This window comes from Vulpes lagopus, chromosome 5, assembly GCF_018345385.1.
Source record: "Vulpes lagopus strain Blue_001 chromosome 5, ASM1834538v1, whole genome shotgun sequence".
In the NCBI taxonomy this organism is placed as follows: Eukaryota; Metazoa; Chordata; class Mammalia; order Carnivora; family Canidae; genus Vulpes; species Vulpes lagopus.
Window position 1 is genome coordinate 4,420,783 of NC_054828.1, and position 23,329 is coordinate 4,444,111.

At 41.7% G+C, this 23,329-nt stretch overlaps 1 protein-coding gene across 2 annotated transcripts in view; it reads left to right on the forward strand.

The window, feature by feature from the left end:
* Positions 1-182: 182 nt before the first annotated feature.
* SMC1B (structural maintenance of chromosomes 1B) overlaps positions 183-23,329 on the forward strand; it is a 72,137-nt gene continuing 48,990 nt past the window's right edge. For both annotated transcript variants that reach the window (XM_041756419.1, XM_041756421.1), the window contains exons 1-4: positions 183-291; positions 18,068-18,256; positions 20,479-20,591; positions 20,681-20,884. In XM_041756419.1, coding sequence (XP_041612353.1) covers positions 183-291; positions 18,068-18,256; positions 20,479-20,591; positions 20,681-20,884 — 615 coding nt within the window. The remainder of the gene's footprint in view (positions 292-18,067; positions 18,257-20,478; positions 20,592-20,680; positions 20,885-23,329) is intronic.

Sequence of the window (23,329 nt, forward strand, 5' to 3'; positions counted from 1 at the left end):
AGCGCGGGGCGCGGAGGCCGGTTTCCTGGGAGACGTAAACAACCTGGTTGCTTAGGAACGGCGCGGCGCCAGCTGGGGGTGGGGGCGTCGCTCTCTCTCCTCTCGCGAGACGCCGCGAGGCCCTTCCCGCGCTTTTCCTGCGGGCGTGCGGGGAGGACGCTTGAGGCGCGGAGGGCGCAGCCATGGGCCGCCTGGAGGTGCTGCTTGTGGAGAACTTTAAGTCGTGGCGGGGCCACCAGGTCATCGGCCCCTTCAGGAGGTTCACCTGCATCATCGGCCCCAATGGCTCCGGTAACTGGGACCCTGAAGCCTCTGCCCGCCCCGCTCGTCCAGGCCGCATTTGGCCCAAGGGAACGGAGGGCGGCCTCGGGTGCGGGACTCGGGGGTTGGCCACCCGCGGGCTTCTGCCACCGCGCCGCCCCGGGACCCCGGGCCGCGACCCCGACCCTGGACCTCGGACCCTGACCCCAGACGGCGACCCCGACCCCGGACCCCAGACCGCGACCCCGACCGCGTGCCCCACCCCAGCGCCCGGGCCCGACTTCGGGCCGACCCTCTCCTCAGAACCCCGACCCTCTCCTCAGGACCCCGGACCCCGACCCTCTCCTCAGGACCCCGGACCCCAACCCTCTCCTCAGGACCCCAGACCCCGACCCTCTCCTCAGGACCCCGGACCCCGACCCTCTCCTCAGGACCCCGGACCCCGACCCTCTCCTCAGGACCCCAGACCCCGACCCTCTCCTCAGGACCTGGGACCCTCTCCTCAGGACCCTGGACCCCGACCCTCTCCTCAGGACCTGGGACCCTCTCCTCAGGACCCCGGACCCCGACCCTCTCCTCAGGACCCCGGACCCCGACCCTCTCCTCCGGACCCAGGACCCTCTCCTCCGGACCCAGGACCCTCTCCTCAGGACCCCGGACCCCGACCCTCTCCTCCAGACCCAGGACCCTCTCCTCAGGACCCCAACCCTCTCCTCAGGACCTTGGACCCTGACCCTCTCCTCAGGACCCCGGACCCCGACCCTCTCCTCAGGCCCCGAGACCCTCTCCTCAGGACCCGGGACCCTCTCCTCAGGACCTTGGACCCTGACCCTCTCCTCAGGACCCCGGACCCCGACCCTCTCCTTAGGACCCGAGACCCTCTCCTCAGGACCCTGGATCCCAACCCTCTCCTCAGGACCCGGGACCCTCTCCTCAGGACCCTGACCCTCTCCTCAGGACCTTGGACCCTGACCCTCTCCTCCGGACCCCGACCCTCTCCTCAGGACCCCGGACCCCGACCCTCTCCTCCGGACCTCGACCCTCTCCTCAGGACCCCGACCCTCTCCTCAGGACCCCGGACCCCGACCCTCTCCTCCGGACCCCGACCCTCTCCTCAGGACCCCAACCCTCTCCTCAGGACCTTGGACCCTGACCCTCTCCTCAGGACCCCGGACCCCGACCCTCTCCTCAGGCCCCGAGACCCTCTCCTCAGGACCCTGGATCCCAACCCTCTCCTCAGGACCCGGGACCCTCTCCTCAGGACCTTGGACCCTGACCCTCTCCTCAGGACCCCGGACCCCGACCCTCTCCTTAGGACCCGAGACCCTCTCCTCAGGACCCTGGATCCCAACCCTCTCCTCAGGACCCGGGACCCTCTCCTCAGGACCCTGACCCTCTCCTCAGGACCTTGGACCCTGACCCTCTCCTCCGGACCCCGACCCTCTCCTCAGGACCCCGGACCCCGACCCTCTCCTCCGGACCTCGACCCTCTCCTCAGGACCCCGACCCTCTCCTCAGGACCCCGGACCCCGACCCTCTCCTCAGGACCTGGGACCCTCTCCTCAGGATCCCGGACCCCAACCCTCTCCTCAGGACCCGGGACCCTTTCCTCAGGACCCCAACCCTCTCCTCCGGACCTCGACCCTCTCCTCAGGACTCCGACCCTCTCCTCAGGACCCCGGACCCCAACCCTCTCCTCAGGACCCAGGACCCTCTCCTCGGGTCCCTGGACCCCGACCGTGTGCCCCACCCCCAGCTCCCGGCCCTCTGCTGCCCGGACCCCGGACTCCGGACCCCAACCTTCTCCTCGGGACCTGGACCCTCTCCTCAGGACCCCGGACCCCGACCGCGTGCCTCACCCTCAGCTCCCGGCCCTCTGCTGTCCAGGACTCAGACCCCAATTCTCTCTTCGGGACCCTGACCCTCTAGGACTTGGACCCCAGACCCTTACCCTCATGCTCTGCCCTCACCTCCCATCCTACGCGCCACCCGGACCACCGACCCCAGCCTTCTCCTCAGGATCCCAACCCTGTCCTCAGATCCCCGCCCTCCAGTGCCCAGACCCCAGACCCCAACCCTCTCCTCAGGACCCAGACTCCAACTCTCTCCTCAGGACTCCGGCCCTCCAGTGCTCGGACCCCAAACCCTGACCCTTGTGCTCCCTCCCAGCTCCCCGTCCTCTACCGCTGGGACCCCAACCCTCTGCCCCCCCACCCCTGGCCCTCTGCAACCCTTACCCTAGGAACCCGACCCTCACCCTCGACCCTCTAGCACCTGGAGCCCGACTCTCCACTCTCTGCCTCCACTGCCAGGTGCCCATCCTTGTCCTCCACCGCCCGGATCAAGAGCCTGGCCCTCACCCTCAGGCACTGCTCGTCCGGTGTCCTTGCCGCCAGGTGCCCACCCCTGCCCTCTGCCCAGCCCCGAAGCCCCCACCTTTACCATCTGGCCACCTTCACCTGACCCTTCACCTCCACCATCTGGCCCCTAGCCCTCCAGCACCAGGGCCCAGACCAAACCCTTGCTGTCAGTCTCCAGCCCTCCAGGGACCAGTGCTCCCAGCCTGGTGTCCACCATGGCCTCTGCAGCTGGGCGGTGACCCCTCTCCTCCACACTCATCCCCAGGCTTGCCCGGGACCCTCCTCTCCTTTGCCCTGACTCCCAGTGCTTTGCAGGTTTCTTCTCCAGCCCTGAGCTCTAGTCACCTCTTGTCCTGAGCACAGTTGATATCATTATACAGCAGGTTCAGGATTCCAGATTCAGTGACATTTCATCACATGTTTAGCCTGGCTTCTCACACAGCACAAAGTGAAGCACAAGGCAAGTCACAAAAAAACAAGATAGAGCAGGAGGTAGGAAGTTAACCAACCCATCCTGAAGTCAGTCTGTGGGTGCCAGGCAGGGTGAGTGCTGGGCACTTACTGCTTCTTATGTTCAAATAGTGAAGGATCTCTTGAGATCAGGCTGCAGAGCCTTCCTCCACTGCCTTTTTGAAGTGGTCAGGCCTGGAGGGGCCAATGTCTGAGGAATCTGACACTTTGCTGCAAAAGACCTCTTTTTAAAGGGATTTAATTAGTCTTGGGCCTTTGCAAACCCCTCTCCTCTGTTTCTTCTGGTCTTCAGTTCTGAGTGTGTCATCAGCTGGGTGCTGGTCCAGGTGACATCTATCTTAGCTGCAGTGCCCTACCCACTACCTCATTGCTTGACACAGGCCCCTGCTTGACATGAGTGACTGTCTTGCTTGAGATACCTCTCCTCTCCACCCCCTTCCTTTTCTCCTCCAAAGATTAAGTTAGAGACAGCTGAAGGAAATAATTGGTTTTAAGGAGGCTGAACAACTGTTTGGCTTTAAGGAACCTTTTACATGGGAATATTGTAATAAAAACAGTGTTCATGGAGCTTTTACCAAGTTCCTGGCATCCCTGTTCCAATGCTCATAAATGGGTATTATCCCATTTTATGGTTTAGGAAACTGAGGTTCAGAGGGACCAGATGACTCTCCAAGGTTGCCCAGAAAGTGGCAGGACCTGGACTTGAGTTTGGGCCTGGCCAGGCTCCCCACTGCACTGCAGTAAGAATCTGTAGATGTAATAACCCCAGCAGGTGGAAGGCCTAAAATGATAATTTGAGAATTTTCCTGACTTGAGTCTTCCTTTTGGCTCTCTCCGGCCAGATGTCCTTGATTCTGTTATCAAAAAGACATTGAGAAGGAAAGGGTAAGAATACAAGAGTATTTATAATAATCTCCACTCATTTATCAGGTTACTAGGCCCACCATCAGTTGATTTTTACCCTTTAACCTGATTATGTGAAGGGTTGCTCAATTATATTTTGTACTTCCAATAGTGTAATACTTTGAATGGGTATTTGGGTAAAATCTACAAGCAGCCTAAATTACTTGCCCACTGCCAGTCAAAATCCAGATAACATGGTGTTTTGAACCTTTTTAAACTAGTGCCAAACATAAGTTTCAAGATAGTCTTATCTTCTTTTTTTTTTTAAGATTTTATTTATTTATTCATAGACACAAAGAGAGAGAGAGAGGCAGAGACACAGGCAGAGGGAGAAGCAGGCTCCATGCAAGGAGCCCGATGTGGGACCCAATCCCAGGTCCCCAGGATCACACCCCAGGCTGCAGGCAGCGCCAAACCGCTGCGCCACCAGGGCTGCCCAGTCTTATCTTCTTAATTCAGCAATACATATTGTGATTAACAACACATCTTGAGGTTATTGTGAAAATGCCTTTATAACCTCCTCTTGTCCCTCTTGCCCTGGAAGCTCCACTTCCCTCCTGAGAATCACTGGTAACCCAGAGACTGCTTAGAACCATGTAAAGCCAGTTGTGGATTATTTCAGCATTACCTTAATATCATCTCTCCACAACAAAAAGTTCTGGTCTACTTATTGCTGAATTTTATATGGGCTATTCACATTCTCCTATATCATAGCCAAAACTCAGTATAATACTAATCCATGACTAACTTAGTGGATGATATTCATCTATACTTATTTGAACACTTGTAATAAATCATCTTTCTAAAAATCTTACAGAATTGCTGGCACATTTAAGTAGATTTTATTAGACCAATTGATAATTTTCTGTTATACTCATTTTCTCTTAAACTTCAATTTAGTTAGTTGGTCATATGTTTTGTAATAATTTCCTATTGCTGTCACCTGTCTGAATTTGACATGTTCTCATTTCTTTTTAGTAAATCTAATGTTGGGTTTTTTTTGTGGGTAAGGGAAAATTTTCATATTTAGTCTTAACCTTGATCTTTTCCACTAAAATTTAGCAAATATTTTTGCGTATATATAGTATCAGAAGTAGAAGAAGATAAGTATAATAAGACGGCTTCTGCTCCCAAGGCATGGGGCATATAAGAGAATGGCACACTTCTTAAAATAGAAGGCCCAATAATCCTTGAAGGTTTATGGACCTTCAAGAGGAAAATACTAGATCTGATTTGGGGATGTATGGACAGGAAGAGGTAAGGATAAGGAAAGGTTTTCTAGGGGAGTTAGCATTTGAGCTGGCCCAAAGAGTATTTTTCCAGAAATTTGTGAGTCTATTTGTGGGACTGCTAGTAGCCCAAATTGGCAAAAATGTAGTGCATATGTAAGGGAGCAGTGGTGTATAATGTTGGAATCCTATGGTGTAAGTCCTTGCCAGAGTGATATATTTAACCTTATGGGGGAAAAAAATGGTAGACTTTGAAGCATATTTATCAGGGAAATTCCACAATGTGCCTGAGTCTAAGGCTATCCTCTCCACTTGTGATTTACATCCTGCCCCCTCCTCTGTTCTTTGCTTCTGTGATTATCTTTCTATTTTGGATTGTATCTTCCTCCCTTATTGGATAATTTTCATTGACATTAATACATGCCTTATTATCACTCTTATGACATAGATATGACATTAATACATGCCTTATTATTCACTCTTATGACATAGATATGACATAGATAGCTATATGAAAAGAAAGCATAGTACAATGTTAATTGCGGAATTTAGTGATAAATATATGGGTGTTTACTATGAAATTCTTTCAACTTTCTTGTATGTTTGAAAATTTTGTAATGAAATGCTTGAGGAAAAAGCCCTTGAATTTCACTTTCTCTGTAGGCTGTTGCTCCATTTTATCAGTACAGTGAAACTCTGAACCATCCTCAGTGCTCAGTTTTCAGTCCCACTGAAATGACACTTATCTAGGTCACCGTTGACCTACATCTTGTAAGAGTCAGTGGCCAATTTCCTATCCTCACTTTGTTTGACATCTCAGTGGTATTTCATTCATTTAAAAATAATGTGGAAGCTATTTGTCTATTCACTGTTCTCATCAGTAAACAAACAGATTAAAAACCCCTGCCCATATAGAACTTGCATTCCAGTGCAGAGAGACAACAAAATATCAAAAATTTTATAGAATGTTAAAGTGTTAAATATCAAGGAGAAAAATAGAAATGGGAGGGGAATCAAATGCTGGGGTTATTTTTAAAGAAGTTGGTCAGAGGAAGGTCTTGCTGTCTAGGTGGCATGATAGGTCATATTTTATCTCTCCCTTGAGCCTCTTTGCTCTTCTGATTTTGTGTACCAACTAGATTTTCTCCTGTCAGCAAGCCCTCAGAAATTGGCTGCTTCTCCCCTGGGTTTCTTAAGCACTAGAGTCCTCCCACCTCCTGGAAATATGTCCTCAGTCTGTGTGTCTTCCCTGTGTTCTTTTCCCAAGTGATCTTATTCAGTCCCATAGCTTCAAATATATCCCTATGCTAGTCACTTTCAAAATTACATACCTAGCCTATAATATTCAGCATTTTTTTTGCCATTTCTAATAAGCATGTGAAATAGTATGATCAGGGGTGCCTGGCTGGCTTAGTCTAATTCAAGCCCCATGTTGGGCATAGAGATTACTTAAAAATAAAATCTTTAAAAAAAATCTTTAAAGAATACTGTAATCAGAAAGAGTAGTAAATTTCCTCTCCCCTATTTCCCCCAAACTTGTTACTTCCTAGATCTTACCTGCTCAGTAAGGGGCGCCATTTACTGGTTCATTCAGACCAGAAACCCAGAGTAATGCTATATTCCTTCTTGTACACCCCACTTCCCTCATCTAATCTTCTGTAAAGCCTAATAACTCTACCTCCGAAATACACCCTAATCCAATTGTTTCTTGCCACTTTGCACTGCTATCACCCAGTTGAAGCTACTAGAGCTCTCCTTTGGACTATTGCTATAACTTCCTAACCTGTCCCTCTGCTTTCTTTCTTGTCTCTCTACAATTCACTCTCACAGCAGCCAGAGTGAGCAGTTAAAAAACAAACTAAAAAAGTCAACCTATAAGTCTGAGCACTGCTCCACTTAAAACTCTCCATTGGCTTTTCCCTACACTTGGAGTAAAATCCAGTATTTCTTACCATAATCCACAAAGCCCTTTATGATCTGGCCCTGTGTATTTCTCTTCTCTAATATTTTCTTCCCTCATGTTTACTGTGCTCCAGTAGGAATTGCCTGCCTGTCTGTCTTGTCTATATGTCTGACTTTCTTTCCTTCTTTTTGCCTTCCTTACATAGACCAGTCTTACTTTCATTACAGGGTCTTAGCATTTGCTGTTCCTTGGATTTTATTTTTTTAATTAATTAATTTATTTATTTATTTATTTATTTATTTATGAGAGACACAGAGAAAGAGGCAGAGCCATAGGCAGAGGGAGAAGCAGACTCCATGTAGGAAGCCCGACTTGGAACTCGATCCCAGGACCCTGGGACCATGCCCTGAGCTGAAGGCAGACGCTCACTCGCTGAGCCACCCAGGCGTCCCTGTTCCTTGGACTTTAGAATGCTTTTCTCCCAGAGTTTTGTATGGCTGCCAACTAAATGAATTCTCCTTCGTCCTTATAAATTCTCCCTGTCACACCTAGAATGTTACCAATCCGGGCCAGTTCTACTGCCTTAATAACCTTGTCCTCTTCCCTCTATTCCCACTACTATCACTGTTTCAGGCTCTCATCATTTCTTCCTTGGATTAATGTAGTAATCTTTTACCTGAGTTCCCGGCCTTTGGTCTCACCCCACTTTAATCGATGTGCCACACTGCTACCTCAGTAGTCTTCATCTATTCCCACAAGAAAGAAGATCCATCTTATTTTTTGATAGGCATTTGAAAAAATTCAATACCTAATAGGTTGATGGATTCAAATTAAACATTTTTGGTTAGACTCCATCATAGATGATGTTGTGTACTTCACAGTTTATTAAATCACATAATATCTATTTGTTTTACCTAGTGGTAGGGTGGTGACAGTGATCAATCACTCCATTGTATAATTAGTTTTTCCCTTCTAACTAGTATAGTAGTTCTAGTGTTACTTTGACATTAGACAAATGTTCCTTATCAACCATTTACCAAAATTTAAAAAAATTATTTTTAAATTTTAAATCCAGTATAGTCAACATACAGTGTTGTATTAGTTTCAGGTATACAATACAGTGATTCAGCAATTCTATACATTATTCAGTGCTCATCATGATAAGTGTTTTCTTTAATCCTTATCACCTATTTAACACTTCCCCCCACCATCTCTCTGGTCACCATCAGTTCTCTATACTTAAGAGTCTGTTTCTTTTTTCTTTTTAAAATATTTCTTTGTTTGTCTATCTCTCTTTTTTCCTTTGTTTTGTTTCTCAAATTCCACATGAGTGAAATCATGGTATTTGTCTTTCTCTGACTTCCTTTGCTTAGCATTATACTGTCTAGCTCCATCCATGTTGTTGCAAATGGCAAGATTTCATTCTCTCTTATGACTAATACTGCACTGTATATACATACCCCATCTTCTTTGTCCATTCACCTATTAATGGACACTTGGGCTGCCTCCATATCTTGGCTATTGTAAATAATGCTGCATGTGTCTTTTTGAATTAGTGTTTTGTATTCTTTGGGTAAATATCCAGTAGTGTCATTACTGGATCATAAGCTAGTTCTATTTTTAACTTTTTGAGAAACCTCCATACTGTCCACCAAGAGTGTGTAAGGGTTCCTTTTTCTCCAAGTCCTTGCCAACACTGTTGCTTCTTGTGTTTTTTTATTTTAGCCATTGTGGCAGGTCTGGGGTATTATCTCATTATAGTTTGATTTGCATTTCTCTGATGATGAGTGACGTGGGGCATCTTTTCGTGTGTCTGTTGGCCATCCGTATGTCTTTAGAGAAATACCAGTTCATGTTGTCTGCCCATTTTTAAATTGCATTATTTGTTTTTTTGGGTATTGAGTTGTATAACTTCTTTTTTAAAATATTTTATTTATTTATTCATGAGAGACAGAGAGAAAGGCAGAGACACAGGCAGAGGGAGAAGCAGGCTCCATGCAGGGAGCCAGACATGGGACTTGATCCCCTGTCTCCAGGATCTGGCCCTGGGCTGAAGGGGGCGCTAAACCACTGAGCCACCCGGGCTGCCCGAGTTGTATAACTTCTTTATGTATTTTAGATGCTGATCTTTATTGCCTGTGTCATTTGCAAATATCTTCTCCCATTCAGTAGGCTGTCTTTTAGTTTTGTTGATTTTCTTTGCTGTGCAGAAGCTTTTTATTTTGATGGATTCCCAATAGTTTATTTTTGCTTTTATTTCCTTTGCTTTATGAACCTATCTAGGAAAATATTGCTACAACCAATGTCAGACAAATTACTGTATGTGCTACCCACATGGTATTAATGCCAGATAATAATCTTGACTGAATCAGAATTTCATAAAAGTTTGCAAAACTGACTTTTTAATGTGCCATGCTTTTCTACGTTCATTGAATGGTAGTCCCCTGTTTTTAAAAAAGTTTTTTTATTGACTGGGATTATTAGAAACCTAAAATAGAGTTCACATTAGAAAAACAGGGTAAATGCTTGTCCTCTTTTCTTTTTAAGATTTTATTTATTTGAGAGAGAGATAGCAAGAGAGAGCATAAGTTGGGGGGAGGGACAGAGGGAGAGGGAGAGAAGTAGGTTCCCCACAGAGCAGGGAACCCAAAGTGGTGCTTGATCTCAGGACCCTGGGATCATGACCTGAGCTGAAGGCAGTCACTTAATCAACTGAGCCACCCAGGCAACCCAAAAGCTTGTACTTTTAAATTAGTATTTACAGAGATAAAAGTTTTATATTAAAATGTAAAATTAAAATTTTACCACAAATGGTAAAAATGAGTTTTTCTCTTTTTTTGTTACTGTCATTTTGAACTCATGAATTTTCATTGATATAGTGTATTTTAATACATCAAAATCATTCATCTTTTTTTTAATTTTTTAAGATTTATTTACTCATGAGAGAGAGAGAGAAAGAGAGGCAGAGACACAGGCAGAAGGAGAAGCAGGCTCCATGCAGGGAGCCTGACGTGGGACTCGATCCCGGGTCTTCAGGATCAGGCCCTGGACTGAAGGCGGCGCTAAACCGCTGAGCCACCTGGGCTGCTCTCATTCATCTTTTTGATGCTTACCTTGTCATTTCTTTAGTCAATAGGAGCTCTTTCAAGCCTCTTCCTGTGCCCTTTGGTCATGATCTCATTAATTGAAATCTTCCTGCTTTCTGACATAAGATGTCCCAGTTTCCAGGCTATTCTTCAGTTTTCCGAGCCTCAGACTTGGAATTAGCCATTTCTCCAAGTATTTCTGGTTTCTTTTTGAAGGGAAGTTATTAAAGACCACCACAATCTGGGAACAAGGGATACTTTGTACATTTGGTCGGTGGATTTGGGTAATAGTAGGTCTAGGCCATTTCAGTGGCTGAGGCTAGAAAATGTATAAGGTGCTTTTACAGATTTGTTCTTTTGTTTATAGCAGCTTTATTGAGATATAATTTACATACTATCAAGTTCATCTTTTTAAGAATACAAGTCAGTGATGTTCATTATATTCACAGAGTTGTGTACCTGTCATCACTATCTAATCCCAAAACCTTTTCATCACCCCAAAAAGAAGCCTTGTATGAATTAGCAATCCTTCTCCATTATCTCCTTTTGATTCAGGCCCTGGCAACCACTAATCTACTTTCTGTTTCTATGGATTTTCCTATTCTGAACACTTTATGTAAATGGAACTATGCAGGACGTGGCCTCTGTGTCTGGCTTCCTTCACTTAGCGTAATAGGTTCCTCTGTGTTATAGTATGTGTTAGTACTTAATTTCTCTTTATTGTGGAATAATATCTCATTGCAAGATATACCACATTGTATTTATTCACCAGTTGAAGGACATTTGGGTTGTTGCCACTTTGTGGTGGTTTTGAATTCTGCTGCTCTCAACATTTGTGTACAAATCTTTGTGTGGGCAAGTTTTTATATCTCTTCGGTGTATACCTTAGGAGTGGAACTGCTGGGTGGCATAATAACTCTGTGCCTAGCATTTGAGGAACTGCCAGACTGTTTTCCAAAGTAAGTGCACTATTTTAGCATTCCCACTGGCAATGAATGAAGGTTCAGGTTTCTCCACATTGTCAGTAGTTGTTACTTTTTTTGTTTTGACATCCTAGTCAATGTGAATTGTATCTCATTCTGGTTTTGATATGTATTTCCCTAGTGACTAATATGATTTTGAGCATCTTTCCATGTTATAGTAATTTTTAAAAATCAGATTCATGGGACACCTTAGTGGCACAGTCGGTTAAGCCCCTGACTCTTGGTTTCTGCCCAGGTCATGATCTTAGGACTGTGTGATTGAGCCCCCATTTGGGCTCTGCACTTAGTGTGGAGTCTGCTTTAGAGTCTCTCCTCCTCCCCTACTCCTGCTTGTGTGGGCACACGCACTCGCTGTCTCTCTATATATATAAAATAAATAAGTCTTTAAAAAATAAAATACAAAACAAATTGAATTAATGTTGATGTTACCATTCGGTTTTTTTAAGATGTATTTATTTATTTGTGAGATAGAGCAGGGGGAGGGGCAAAGGGAGAGGGAGATTCTCAGGGAGACTCTCTGCTAAGCATGGAGTCCCTTGCAGGACTGGATCTCACAGCTCTGAGATCATGATCTGAGCCAAAATCAAGAGTTGGTCCCATAACTGACTTAGCCAAACACCCCTCCATTCAGTTTTGTTTTTTATTTTTTTTAAGATTTTATTTATTCATGAGAGACACAGAGAGGCAGAGACACAGGCAGAAGGAGAAGCAGGCTCCCTGCAGGGACCCCAGTGTGGGACTCCATCCCAGGACCCGGGATCATGCTCTGAGCCGAAGGCAAACACTCAACCACTGAGCCACCCAGGCGTCCCCCTCCATTCAGTGTTAACACAACTATGTTTTTACTGTTTCCTGATTCTTGTCATTGCAGATGTTTTTTCTTACTCTGAAAATCTTAGTTCCTAACATCACTAATATAATTACATATTTGCTTTAATGTGCAATATAAAGAAAACTTTTAAAACTACCAATAACATTCCAAATGTTATTAGTATATTATTATATAGTATATTATAATATAGATAGCTCTATAGTATATTATTTAGTATAAAGATATCAAAGGATATTTAGAATCTTTTCTACTTCTTTTTGGTCTTTAAAATACATCCTATGAAGAATGTAGTCAGAATTTTGTGATCTGAAGTCCCTTGAAATGAACCATTTTCATGACTATCACCAATTTAATACTCAGTTAAGTTTATTTGTTTCTGATTGTTTTCATTTATTCAAAATTTTAGTGTTTTGTTTTCATTTACTTAAAATTTTAGTGTTTTTCTAAAAAGGGCAAGACGTATACGTATTTCAAAGGTCAAAGCTATAGACAGGTATACATGGAGAAATCTTGCTTCTGCCATGTTCCCTCTATCAGTCAGGGTCCCAACAGGAAACAGGTGGCACATTCAAATGAGGACAATTTGTGGAAGGATTATTTACAAAGGGACTAATTACAAAGGTGTGGGAGGCTATAAAGGAATTCCCAGGACCAGAAGAGTTGCAGGGTTAGCACAATGGATCTGTCACTACCAAGGCCCAGAGAGGAAGGAACTCAAAAGGAAATTTAAGAGTGGTGACCTGTCAAAGGACACAGCTAGTCAGAAGCCACATCACAGAGAGGGAAGTAGGGGAATAAATACCTGACCCCACTCTTTTCTTTCCCTCCTGCCAGAGCTCCCCATTGGCCAAATCCAACCAGAAGTCAAAAGATATGAGAGCCTATTGATACAGGGCAGAAAGCAGGGTGGAAAATGGACCAGGAGAGGCAAACAGATATCCAAGTCAGTTTCTGTGTGCTACTCTCCACTTTGTATAGGTGACCATTCATTTCTTGATTATCTTTCAGTGTTCCTTTTTGCAAATGCAAGCAAATATGTATGTATTGCTGCTTCTAACCACCCAGTTCTCTTTACTTCTAAATTTGTTTTTTACTGTATATGCTGTTATGCACTGTTTTTTTTTCATTTACTACATCTTCTATTCACTTTTTGCTGTATAATTCTCCATTGTGGGCTGTTATATAGTTATTTTTTTTTTTAAATTTTTTTTATTTATTTATGATAGGCACACAGTGAGAGAGAGAGAGGCAGAGACACAGGCAGAGGGAGAAGCAGGCTCCATGCACCGGGAGCCCGATGTGGGATTCGATCCCGGGTCTCCAGGATCGCGCCCTGGGCCAAAGGCAGGCGCCAAACCGCTGCGCCACCCAGGGATCCCTATATAGTTATTTCCAGGTATTCCTTTAATTTTTAAACACTTGAGTTGTTTCCATTCTTTTTCTGTTAGAAACAACCTATAATTAATTGGATAATTGCGTATTTGCCATTGTGTAGTTGTATATCAGGGAGATATATTTCTAGAAGTGAATTACTGGCTCAAAAGATGAATGGGGGATGCCTGGGTGGCTCAGTGGTTGAGTGTCTGTCTTTGGCCGAGGGCATGATCCCGGGGTCCCAGGATCGAGTCTCACAATCACGCTCCTTGCATGGAGCCTGCTTCTCCTTTCTCTGCCTGTGTCTCTGCCTCTCTGTGTGTGTGTCTCTCATGAGTGAATAAATAAAATCTTTAAATAAAAAAAAGATGAGTGGATTTAGATAAAGGGTTAGTATCCAAAATATATAAAGAAGTTATACAGCCCAACACCCCAAAGGCAAATAATCCAATTAAAAAATGGACAGACAACATGAACAGATATTTCTCCAAAGACGACATCCAGATGGCCATCAGACACATGAAAAGATGCCCCACATCAAGGAATGTAAATTAAAACTACAATGAGATACCACCTCACACCTGTTGCCATGGACAAGAACACAAGAAATAACACAGAAATAACAGTGTTGGGGAGGATGTGGAGAAAAAGGAACCCTTGTAAAAAAAAAAAAAAAAAAGGAACCCTTTTGCACTGTTGATGGGAATGCAAACTGGTGTAGCCACTATGGAAAACAGCATGGAGGTTCCTCAAAAAGTTAAAACTAGTCTATTATCCAGTAATCACATTCCTGGGTATTTGCCCAAAGAATGCAAAAACACTAATTCAAAAGGACACATGCAGCATTATTTACAATAGCTAAGATATAGAAGCAGCCTAAATGTCCATCAATAGGTGAATGGTTGAAGAAGATAGGGTATGTATATACAGTGCAGTATTAGTCCTAAGAAAGAATGAAATCTTGCCATTTACAACAACGTGGATGGAGCTAGAGTATAATGCTAAGCAAAATAAGTCAGAGAAAGATAAATACCATGTGATTTCACTCATGTGAAATTTAACAAAGCAAATAAATGAAGAAAAAAAGGAGACAAACCAAGAAACAGATTCTTATCTATGGAGAATAAACAGATGGTTACCAGAGGAGAGGGGATAGGGGACTGAAGAAACAGGTAATGGGATGAAGAGTACACTGACCATCAGAGCATGGAGTAATATATGAAGTGTTGAATCACTGTATTGTATACCTGAAACTAAGATATGTTAACTCTACTGAAATTCAAATGAAAAGTAAAGATGAACAGATTTATAATTTGGTTAGCTATTTCCAAATTCCCCCTCCAGAGCAGTTTTATCATTTTGGACTCCCAGCAGCAATGTATGAGAGGGTCTGTTTCCCTCCTGCCTCATTAAAAGAATATATTTTCAAATTTTGGATTTTTGCCAGTCTGGATAGTTGACATATGCTAGTCAATACAGTTGTAATTTACATTTCCCCTATTATGATGGAACTCAAGTATGCTTTCATATGTGTAATAGCCTTTTCATTTTCTTTTTCTCCAAATTGCCTTTTCACATCCTTTGCTCATTTTTCTGGTGGGTCACTATCCAAGAAATTGATAAAAACCTATCTGAAAAAGTCACTGCTCTTCCTAAAGTCCTCCAGTGGCTTCACGTAATCTTCAGCATGAAGTTCAATTTTTCTCTTACCATTTCCAACCTGGTAAACTCTGCTCCACCTATATAAAATTATCTGCCATTTCTTACTGGAGTGGTACCATGCTCTCTCACTCCTCTCTACCTCTATGTTCTCTTTTCCTGAAATAGTATTATTACCTTCAGAATCCCCCTCCCCAAACTTCTAATTACTGGAATCATCTGCTAAAGTCTACTCAGAGCCTCCAGTAGTCTGTGCTTCTCTTAAGTACTTGAATGTGTGTTTTTATTTTAGAACTTGTTATAGTGGATTATAATTTTCTGCTTTTTGTAAGAAGAGTACAGATTTTAGATCCAGATACTTATCTCCAAAACAAATGATTTGTTTGACCTTGTGTCTCTACTTTTTAATTTATGAAATGCAAATTAAAACCTACCTCATAGAGGTAGTTGGTTTTGCAATGACTGAATAAAATAATGGATATGGAATCTCTGGCACAAAATGGAATTCAATGAAAATTTATCGTATCCCCACAGTAAACACCTGGGGAGAGAATCCTACCTATTGTTTGTAGTTTTAGTATTTTGCAGAGTGCCTGGTGTTCAGTAAATGTCTGCAGAATGAATGCGTGGATTTAAGGAGGTGAGAGCACAGAGGTTGAGAAGTATAGGGAGGGCTTGAATGAGCAGAAGCCTGGGAAAGGAAGAAATGGAATGGGTAGACAGAATTGGAACGCAGAGGGACTCAGCAGCCTGTTAGGTAAGAAAGCAAATGAATGGAAAGATTGAGGTTCTTGAGATGGGATAGCGATAGTGTAATTTTTACATCTGAGTATTTGGTCCATCTTCATCAAGTGATGATAGCCTAAAAGATAATTCTTCTGGAATTATTATTTTCTTGGTGTTGGTTTTGAATTATTTACAGCAGAGGTCCCCAGTCTTGACTTGGTTCATTCATTCATGTTTTTCAGCAGATGGGTCTTAAGCTGACACTAATTAGCAGGTTGGCTCTTAATAAATGTTTCCTGACTGTTCTAACTGAAGTCGAGTCTCCAGGTTATCCTCGATTTCATCACCCATCTTCCTTCTTCATGACACTTACTGTAATATATAATTGTCTTATTTATGTTGTGTCTCTCTTAATGGAGTATAATCTTCATTAGACAGGGGTGCTTTTTGTCTTTTTCTTTTACCATGTCCTCATGACCTCACACATGATAGCTGTTCAGAAGATATTAATGGAATAAATGGATCTGGGCAAGCAAGTGTTTATTTTAGGCAGATGTTAAATAAGGATTGACCAAAACCAGTTTCTGTTTAGTTCTGTTACAGTCATCAGACTTAATTCAGTTCAATGAGTGTTCACTTTGTCCTATATTTGCTCTGTCTTACAATAGCTTTCAATCTGCAGATTATCAGTTGACCCAGAAAGCCATGTTTCATACCCATTAGTTCACTGATATTTAGATAAATAAATTTATAGCATTTTAACCACTTCTGGTTCTCTTTAGAAAGATCATAAACTAAAATTAAGCCATATTTTTAGTGGCTGACAGTATTTTTTCTTTGTATTACCTTCCACCCATTCTGCTATTGGAAATTTAAGCTTGTGGATATGAGGGAAGAAATGTGAAAAAGAAAGAAAGAAATAGAGATGGTAGTAGCTGAAATGACACAGCACCTTGGAAATTGGCTTGGAGCTATCCATGGGCTCATGACTGGGTAACAATTTGCCATGTGGATTGGAAATCCCCAGGCTACCTCTGATTTCAGTGATTCACTAAGAGGATTCACGGGACTCAGGTATAGTTGTACTTAGAACTGTTCTGTGTTACAGTGATAGGAACAAAGCAAACTCAGCGAGAGGGAAGGCATAGGGAGCCAACTGAAGAAACCTGCACAGGGTTCTAAGAATCCTTCTGCAGTGGAGTCACACAGAACAGGCAACTCCTCTAGCAACAAGTTGAGGCAGTACATGTGAAATGTTGTCTATCAGAGAACCTTATTAAAGACTGTGCAAGGTTTTTATTGGGGATTGGCCACCTAGGTACTCTCTGCCTAGCACATAACAAAATTCTAGACTCCTAGAAAGAAGACAGGTGTCCAGCATAAATCATGTTGTTTTAAACAAATAATTTAGGCACAGTGAGACATTCTTATCAGAGTGGTAGAAACTCTCCTAAAATAGAAATACAAGCTCCCAGATGCTTGCTAATCCTGTAAGCAGGCCTTTCAAAGGAAAGCAGGTGTGTGGCATCTGGGGGTTTAGTTGGTGAAGCGTCTGCCTTTGGCTCAAGTCATGATCACAGTGTCCTGGGATTGAGTCCCACATCAGGTTCCCCATGGGGAGCCTGCTTCTCCCTCTGCCTGTGTCTCTGCCTCTCTCTCGCTCTGTGTCTCTCACAAATAAATAAAATCTTTAAAAATAAAAAAAATATCTTTAAAAAAGAAAGGAGAGCAGGCTCAGGCCTGCTACATAACTTTTCTGTACCAACTCCTACAAATCATAAATATTCTAGTAACCTTATTCTATCCTTGGGAATATCTTGGATATATTTTTTTAAATATGTGATAGTTAATATTCATAAAATGGGATGACTGAAATTCAGAGATGATTTGCCATAGTATAATATTTAGTAATGAAAGAGAGCTCAGGTTTAGATCCCCTTATTTAGATCTTATAAATTTGCCATAGTATAATATTTAGTAATGAAAGAGAGCTCAGGTTTAGATCCCCTTATTTAGATCTTATAAATTTGGGCACTTAATACTCTACCATAGCTTTCTACTGTAGAAGAAACCAGTGGTCTATGAAAAATTGTTCAGTCACATGCATTTTAATGTAGACAAGACAGTACTGTTGAGATGTATATTGCCTATATTTCACTTACACTGATGGCCTGGTTTCTTTGGCTCAGGGAAAGGTTTTTTATTATTAAGAAGGAATAAAAAAAAAAAAAAAAAAAAAAAAAAAGAAGGAATAACTTTTTCCTCTCTCTTCTTTCCCAGGAAAATCTAATGTAATGGATGCACTTAGTTTTGTAATGGGAGAGAAAACAGCTAATTTAAGAGTCAAAAATATTCAAGAACTCATTCATGGAGCACATATTGGAAAACCGGTCTCCTCTTCTGCAAGTGTGAAAATTGTGTATGTGGAGGAAAGTGGAGAAGAGAAAACATTTACAAGGATTATTCGAGGTATTTTTTTGGTAGATAATTGCTAATGAGTCATTTGATTTTTCATAAGTTAATTCAGGTCATCTGTTTTTTCTTTTTTTGGAGAGTATGATTTGTTATTCCACTGGCATAGTAAACTAGAGATTTGGGGTTTTTTCCCTCTTAGATGGCAAATCTCAGAGGCAGGTAATAGAACCTGTTTGATTCTCCACTAAGAGTCTTGTTTAAGCAGATGGATTTGTTCACATTTCCTTGCTGTCAAATAGCATTTTTCTACCTGATTATTGGGTTAAAATGAAGGAGGTTCTGTATGTATGTCTGGTTTTTTAAATGATGAATTGATTATATGTATATTTTTGGTTTGTATAGAAAGTTTTTCTACCACCAAATAGCAACTTGAATGAAATATTTTAATTTGTATTTTGTGATTTATTCAGGAAACAGAGATTTCATGATAAACCCCTGTTTCCCAAAAAAGCAAGATTGAGAGTTGTGATGTGTATCTTTTCTGTACGCTAAGAGTTTACAGAGCCTCCATAAAATAGTCATGTTTTTGTTTTGTTTTCGGCATTTTGTCCTGGTGCCCTAGAACATTGTCTTAATGTTTTAATGTATAAATACTGTCTTATTAACTTTCCCTGAATTCAGCCACCAATAATTCTGGAAATACTTATTATTGTGTATTTATACCTTAGTATGTAACTTAAGTTTTTCACCGCATTACCACATAGATATCTTTATCAGTAAGTTTTCTCACTTCCTTTGGGTTTTTATTCAAAAGTCTCTGTTACAGTAAAGATTCCCTAGCTTACTCTGTTTATCTAATAAATCATCATAAATTTATGTTTTCCCATCTTTATTGAGGTATCAGTTGCAAGTATCTAGGGGCTCCTGGCTGGCCCAGTCAGAAGAGGATGTGACTCTTGATCTCGGGGTCATGGGTTTGAGCCCTGCTTTGGGCCTCAAGCTTACTTAAAAAGAAATAGTTAATTTTAAAAATTCCATATATTTAAGGTATACATCTATATTTTAATATGCATTGTGAAGTAAGCACCGCAATCAAGTTACTTAACATATATATCACCAAACATGGTTACTGTTTTCTTTGCATGTGCGTGTGTGTGTGTGTGTGTGTGTGTGTTTGTGGTGAGAAGACCTAAGATCCACCCTCATCACAAATTTGAAGTATATAAGTATTGTTAGCTGTAGTCACATTGCTATACATTAGATCTTCAGAACTTATCATCTTGCATAACTGAAACTTAGTAACCCTAGACCACATCTCTCCATTTTTTTTTCTCCCCCTGGTTGCTGACATCCACCATTCTATTCTCTGCTTCTGTGAATTTAACTATTTTAGATTCTGCATATAGGTGAGATCATGCAGCATTTCTGGACACTCTGTTCTGTTCTATTGGTCTCTGTTTTTATGCCAGTGCCATGCTGTTTTGATTACTGTGGCTTTGTAATATATTTTAAAAGAAGAAGTGCAGTGCCTCGGCTTTGTTCTTGTTCCTAAACCACCTTCCTTTGTTTGCTTGCAGTGCTATAACAAATAGCTTATAAACACTAAAAATTTATTTCTCACTGTTCTGGATGTGGAAAGTTCAGGATCAGGATGCCAGGATGGTCAGATGAGGGTCTATCTAATGGGTTGCAGACATCTCATTATGTTCTCACATTGGTGGAAGGAACTAGGGAGCTCTGTGGGTGTCTTTTATAAGCCCACCAATCTCATTCCCAAGGGCACCACAGTCATGATTTAGTCACTTCCCAAAGACCCCACCTCCTAGTACCATCACTCTTGGGAGTTAAGATTTCTACATATGAAGTTAGAGGGTTCAGAAACATCTAGACCATAACACTATCCTATTTAAAATTGTAATGCCTGTTCCCCATACACAGAGACTTCCATATCCCCTTCCCAGTTCTTTTTACTCCTTAGCACTTAACACTTTCTTACATGGTATTTATTGTTCTTACATATCTCATTTTGTCTGTCCTTGTTGTGGCATATAAACTCCTTGAGATCCAGACTTTCATCTGTTTTGTTCACTGCTATACAATACTCCTTGGCTTAGAGTGGACATTCAATATTTGTTAACTGATTAAACACATTTATTAATAACACATATGTTATAGCATAACTGACTGCTTTGATCAGAAAAATAATTTTACTAAACTTTGAATGGTTGTTGTTACATGTTATACTTCCAATAACAGCTTTTATTCTTTTATTTTAGGGGGATGCTCAGAATTTCATTTTGATGATAATCCAGTGAGTCGTTCTGCTTACATAGCTGAGTTGGAAAAGATAGGCATAATAGTTAAAGCACGGAACTGTCTAGTGTTTCAGGTAAGGAGCTGTGCTAGTTTATTTGGCTTGTGATTTTGAAAATGCATCCATATATTTTATATGTTGATGTGCTTTACTGTTTTTTAAAGGGAACCGTAGAGTCTATTTCAATGAAAAAACCCAAAGAAAGAACCCAGTTTTTTGAGGAAATCAGCACTTCAGGAGAGCTTATAGGAGAGTATGAGGAAAAGAAAAGAAAATTACAGAAAGCTGAAGAGGATGCACAGTTTAATTTTAATAAGAAAAAAAATGTAGCTGCAGAACGCAAACATGCAAAATTAGAGAAAGAAGAGGTAAGGTCATGAAGATAGAAATAATAAATTGGGTACAAAAACTATTAGCATTTCTAGGTATTGGCTTGGGGTTACTAACAAGATTTTTAAAATAATGTACGACAAAGCCCACCATTCATTAAAGATAAACTTTTTGATGTAGTTTCCACTGTTTTTTTTTTTTTTTGGTTTATCCTAAATAGACCGTACAACTTCAACCACAAAAATGTCTGATTTTCCTGACTAAAAATAAGCATGAAGGGTTTGTATCTTATATGACAGAGCCTTTCAACTTTTGGGTCTTGTCCCCTTAAACTCTTAAAAATTTGTAAGTTCCCCAAAGTGTTTCTGTTAATGTGGGTCATATCTATTAATATTTATAATATTTGAAATTAAAACTGAGAATTTTAAAAAATATCTTTTAAGTCAATGTAAAAAAAAACCAATAATAAGTGTTATATGTTAACATAAATGACATAATTTTATAAAAAATAACTGCATTTTCTAAAACTAATTCGAAAGGTGACATTGTCTTACATATTTATAATCTCTTTAATATATGGCTTAATGGAAGACAGATGAATTCTCTTATTTCCTTCTATAATAAAGCTTATTTATGTTGAGGCCTAGCAGCTTTATCCACCATCAGTACAGGTGTCAACACAATGAAAAAGCAAATGAAGTCTTACTTATTATGAAAAGAGTTTTGACCTCTGGGGCTCTCTAAAAGGTACCAGGAACTTCTAGGAGGCCATAGACACACTTTGCAAATACTGTTGTTCTGTGGTATTTTCTTGGTACCCTTCACAATACCTGGTATAGTGCCTTATTTATGGTTGATAACTGCACTTACCATGATCTTTGTCAAATGCAAATCAGATTCTGTCTTTCTCTTGCATAAAATGTCTATCAGTATAATGCTTCCCTCTAGTCTGCATCCCAACCTCTGATCTGGCCCCTTACCCACTTCTAAATTAGTTCCTCTACTCTCCCACCACACTAATCTTTACTGTTTATTGAACATACTTTGCTTGTTTCTAGCTCAGAGCTTTTCCTGTTTCCCCTGCCTAGATAGCCATGTGCCTGACATTTGGATGGTCAATTCTCTTTATTCAAGTTGTTGTTAAAAAAAGATACTTTCTCCGGTGGGCATTTGCTATCTAACCCCAATCTAATTTGGCACCCCTCCCTGGTACTATTGCATTACCCTATTGTTTCTTTTGTAACATATATTGCTGTATGAAATTGTCTTGTTTATTTTATTTGCTTATTTATTCTCTGCTTCCCCCTTCCCCACCGTTAGAACAACTAGCTTATAAGCTGATATGAGCAGGGACTGTTTCCATTTTCTCTATTACATTACCAGCAAGAAGAGCCTGGCACATAGTAGACAATCATTAATATATTTGAAGAAATAAATGAAAGGTGTATATGTTTCTCATTGTGATGTTTCTCTGTTTTTCTTATTTTTACATGTGTGTATATGTCCTTCGTTTTGTTAGTGGAGAGAGGTGGTGTCAGTGAAAGACTATGATATTCATAATATACTGAAACAGTTTACAGAAATGTAGAATTGCAGAACTTTAAACTTTATGAGGACAGTCATTGAATTTCCTAACTATTTTTTTACAATGAATGTCATGGCAAATGGTTGTTTAGTTGTTACTTGGAATACATCATTAATTAGGAGCTTTCCCTTCAAGGCAGCCCATTATTCCTTTATAAATAGTACAAATGCTAAGGAAATTCTTCAATTTTACATCTATTTTAGAATTTTTAAGAAAGATTTTATTTATTCATGAGAGACACACACAGAGAGAGGCAGAAGCCATAGGCAGAGAGAAGTAGGCTCCGTTCAGGAAGCCTGATGTGGGACTCGATCCTGGGACTCCGGGATCATGCCCTGAGCCAAAGGCAGATGCTCAACCACTGAGCCACCCAAGCGTCCCTATTTTAGAATTTTAATATTCTTGTCTATTAACAGAAAAAAAATTGAAATTTATTATAGCAGGAATTTTACCTGGAATTCTTGAATTTAAAGTTGCTAGGGAGAGGGGCACCTGGGTGGCTCAGTGGTTGAGCATCTGGCCTTCAGCTCAGGGCATGATCTCGGGGTCTGAGGATAGAGTCCCACATCGTGCTCCCTACGGGGAGCCTGCTTCTCCCTCTGCCTATGTCTCTGCCTCTCTGTGTGTCTCATGAATAAATAAATAAAATCTTTTTTAAAAAACTAAAATTGGTAGGGAGAGGTGCCTGTGTGGCTTAGTTGGTTGAGCATCTGACTCTTGATTTCAGCTCAGGTCATGATCTCAGGGTGGAGCGATTGAGCCCCTCCTCAGGCTCCTCCTCAGCAGGGAATCTGCTCTCTTCCTCTCCTTCTGCCCCTTCCCTTGCTCATGCACACCTGGGTGTCCATGCACTCTTTTTCAAATAAATAAATCTTAAAAAAATAAAGTTGCTAAGGAT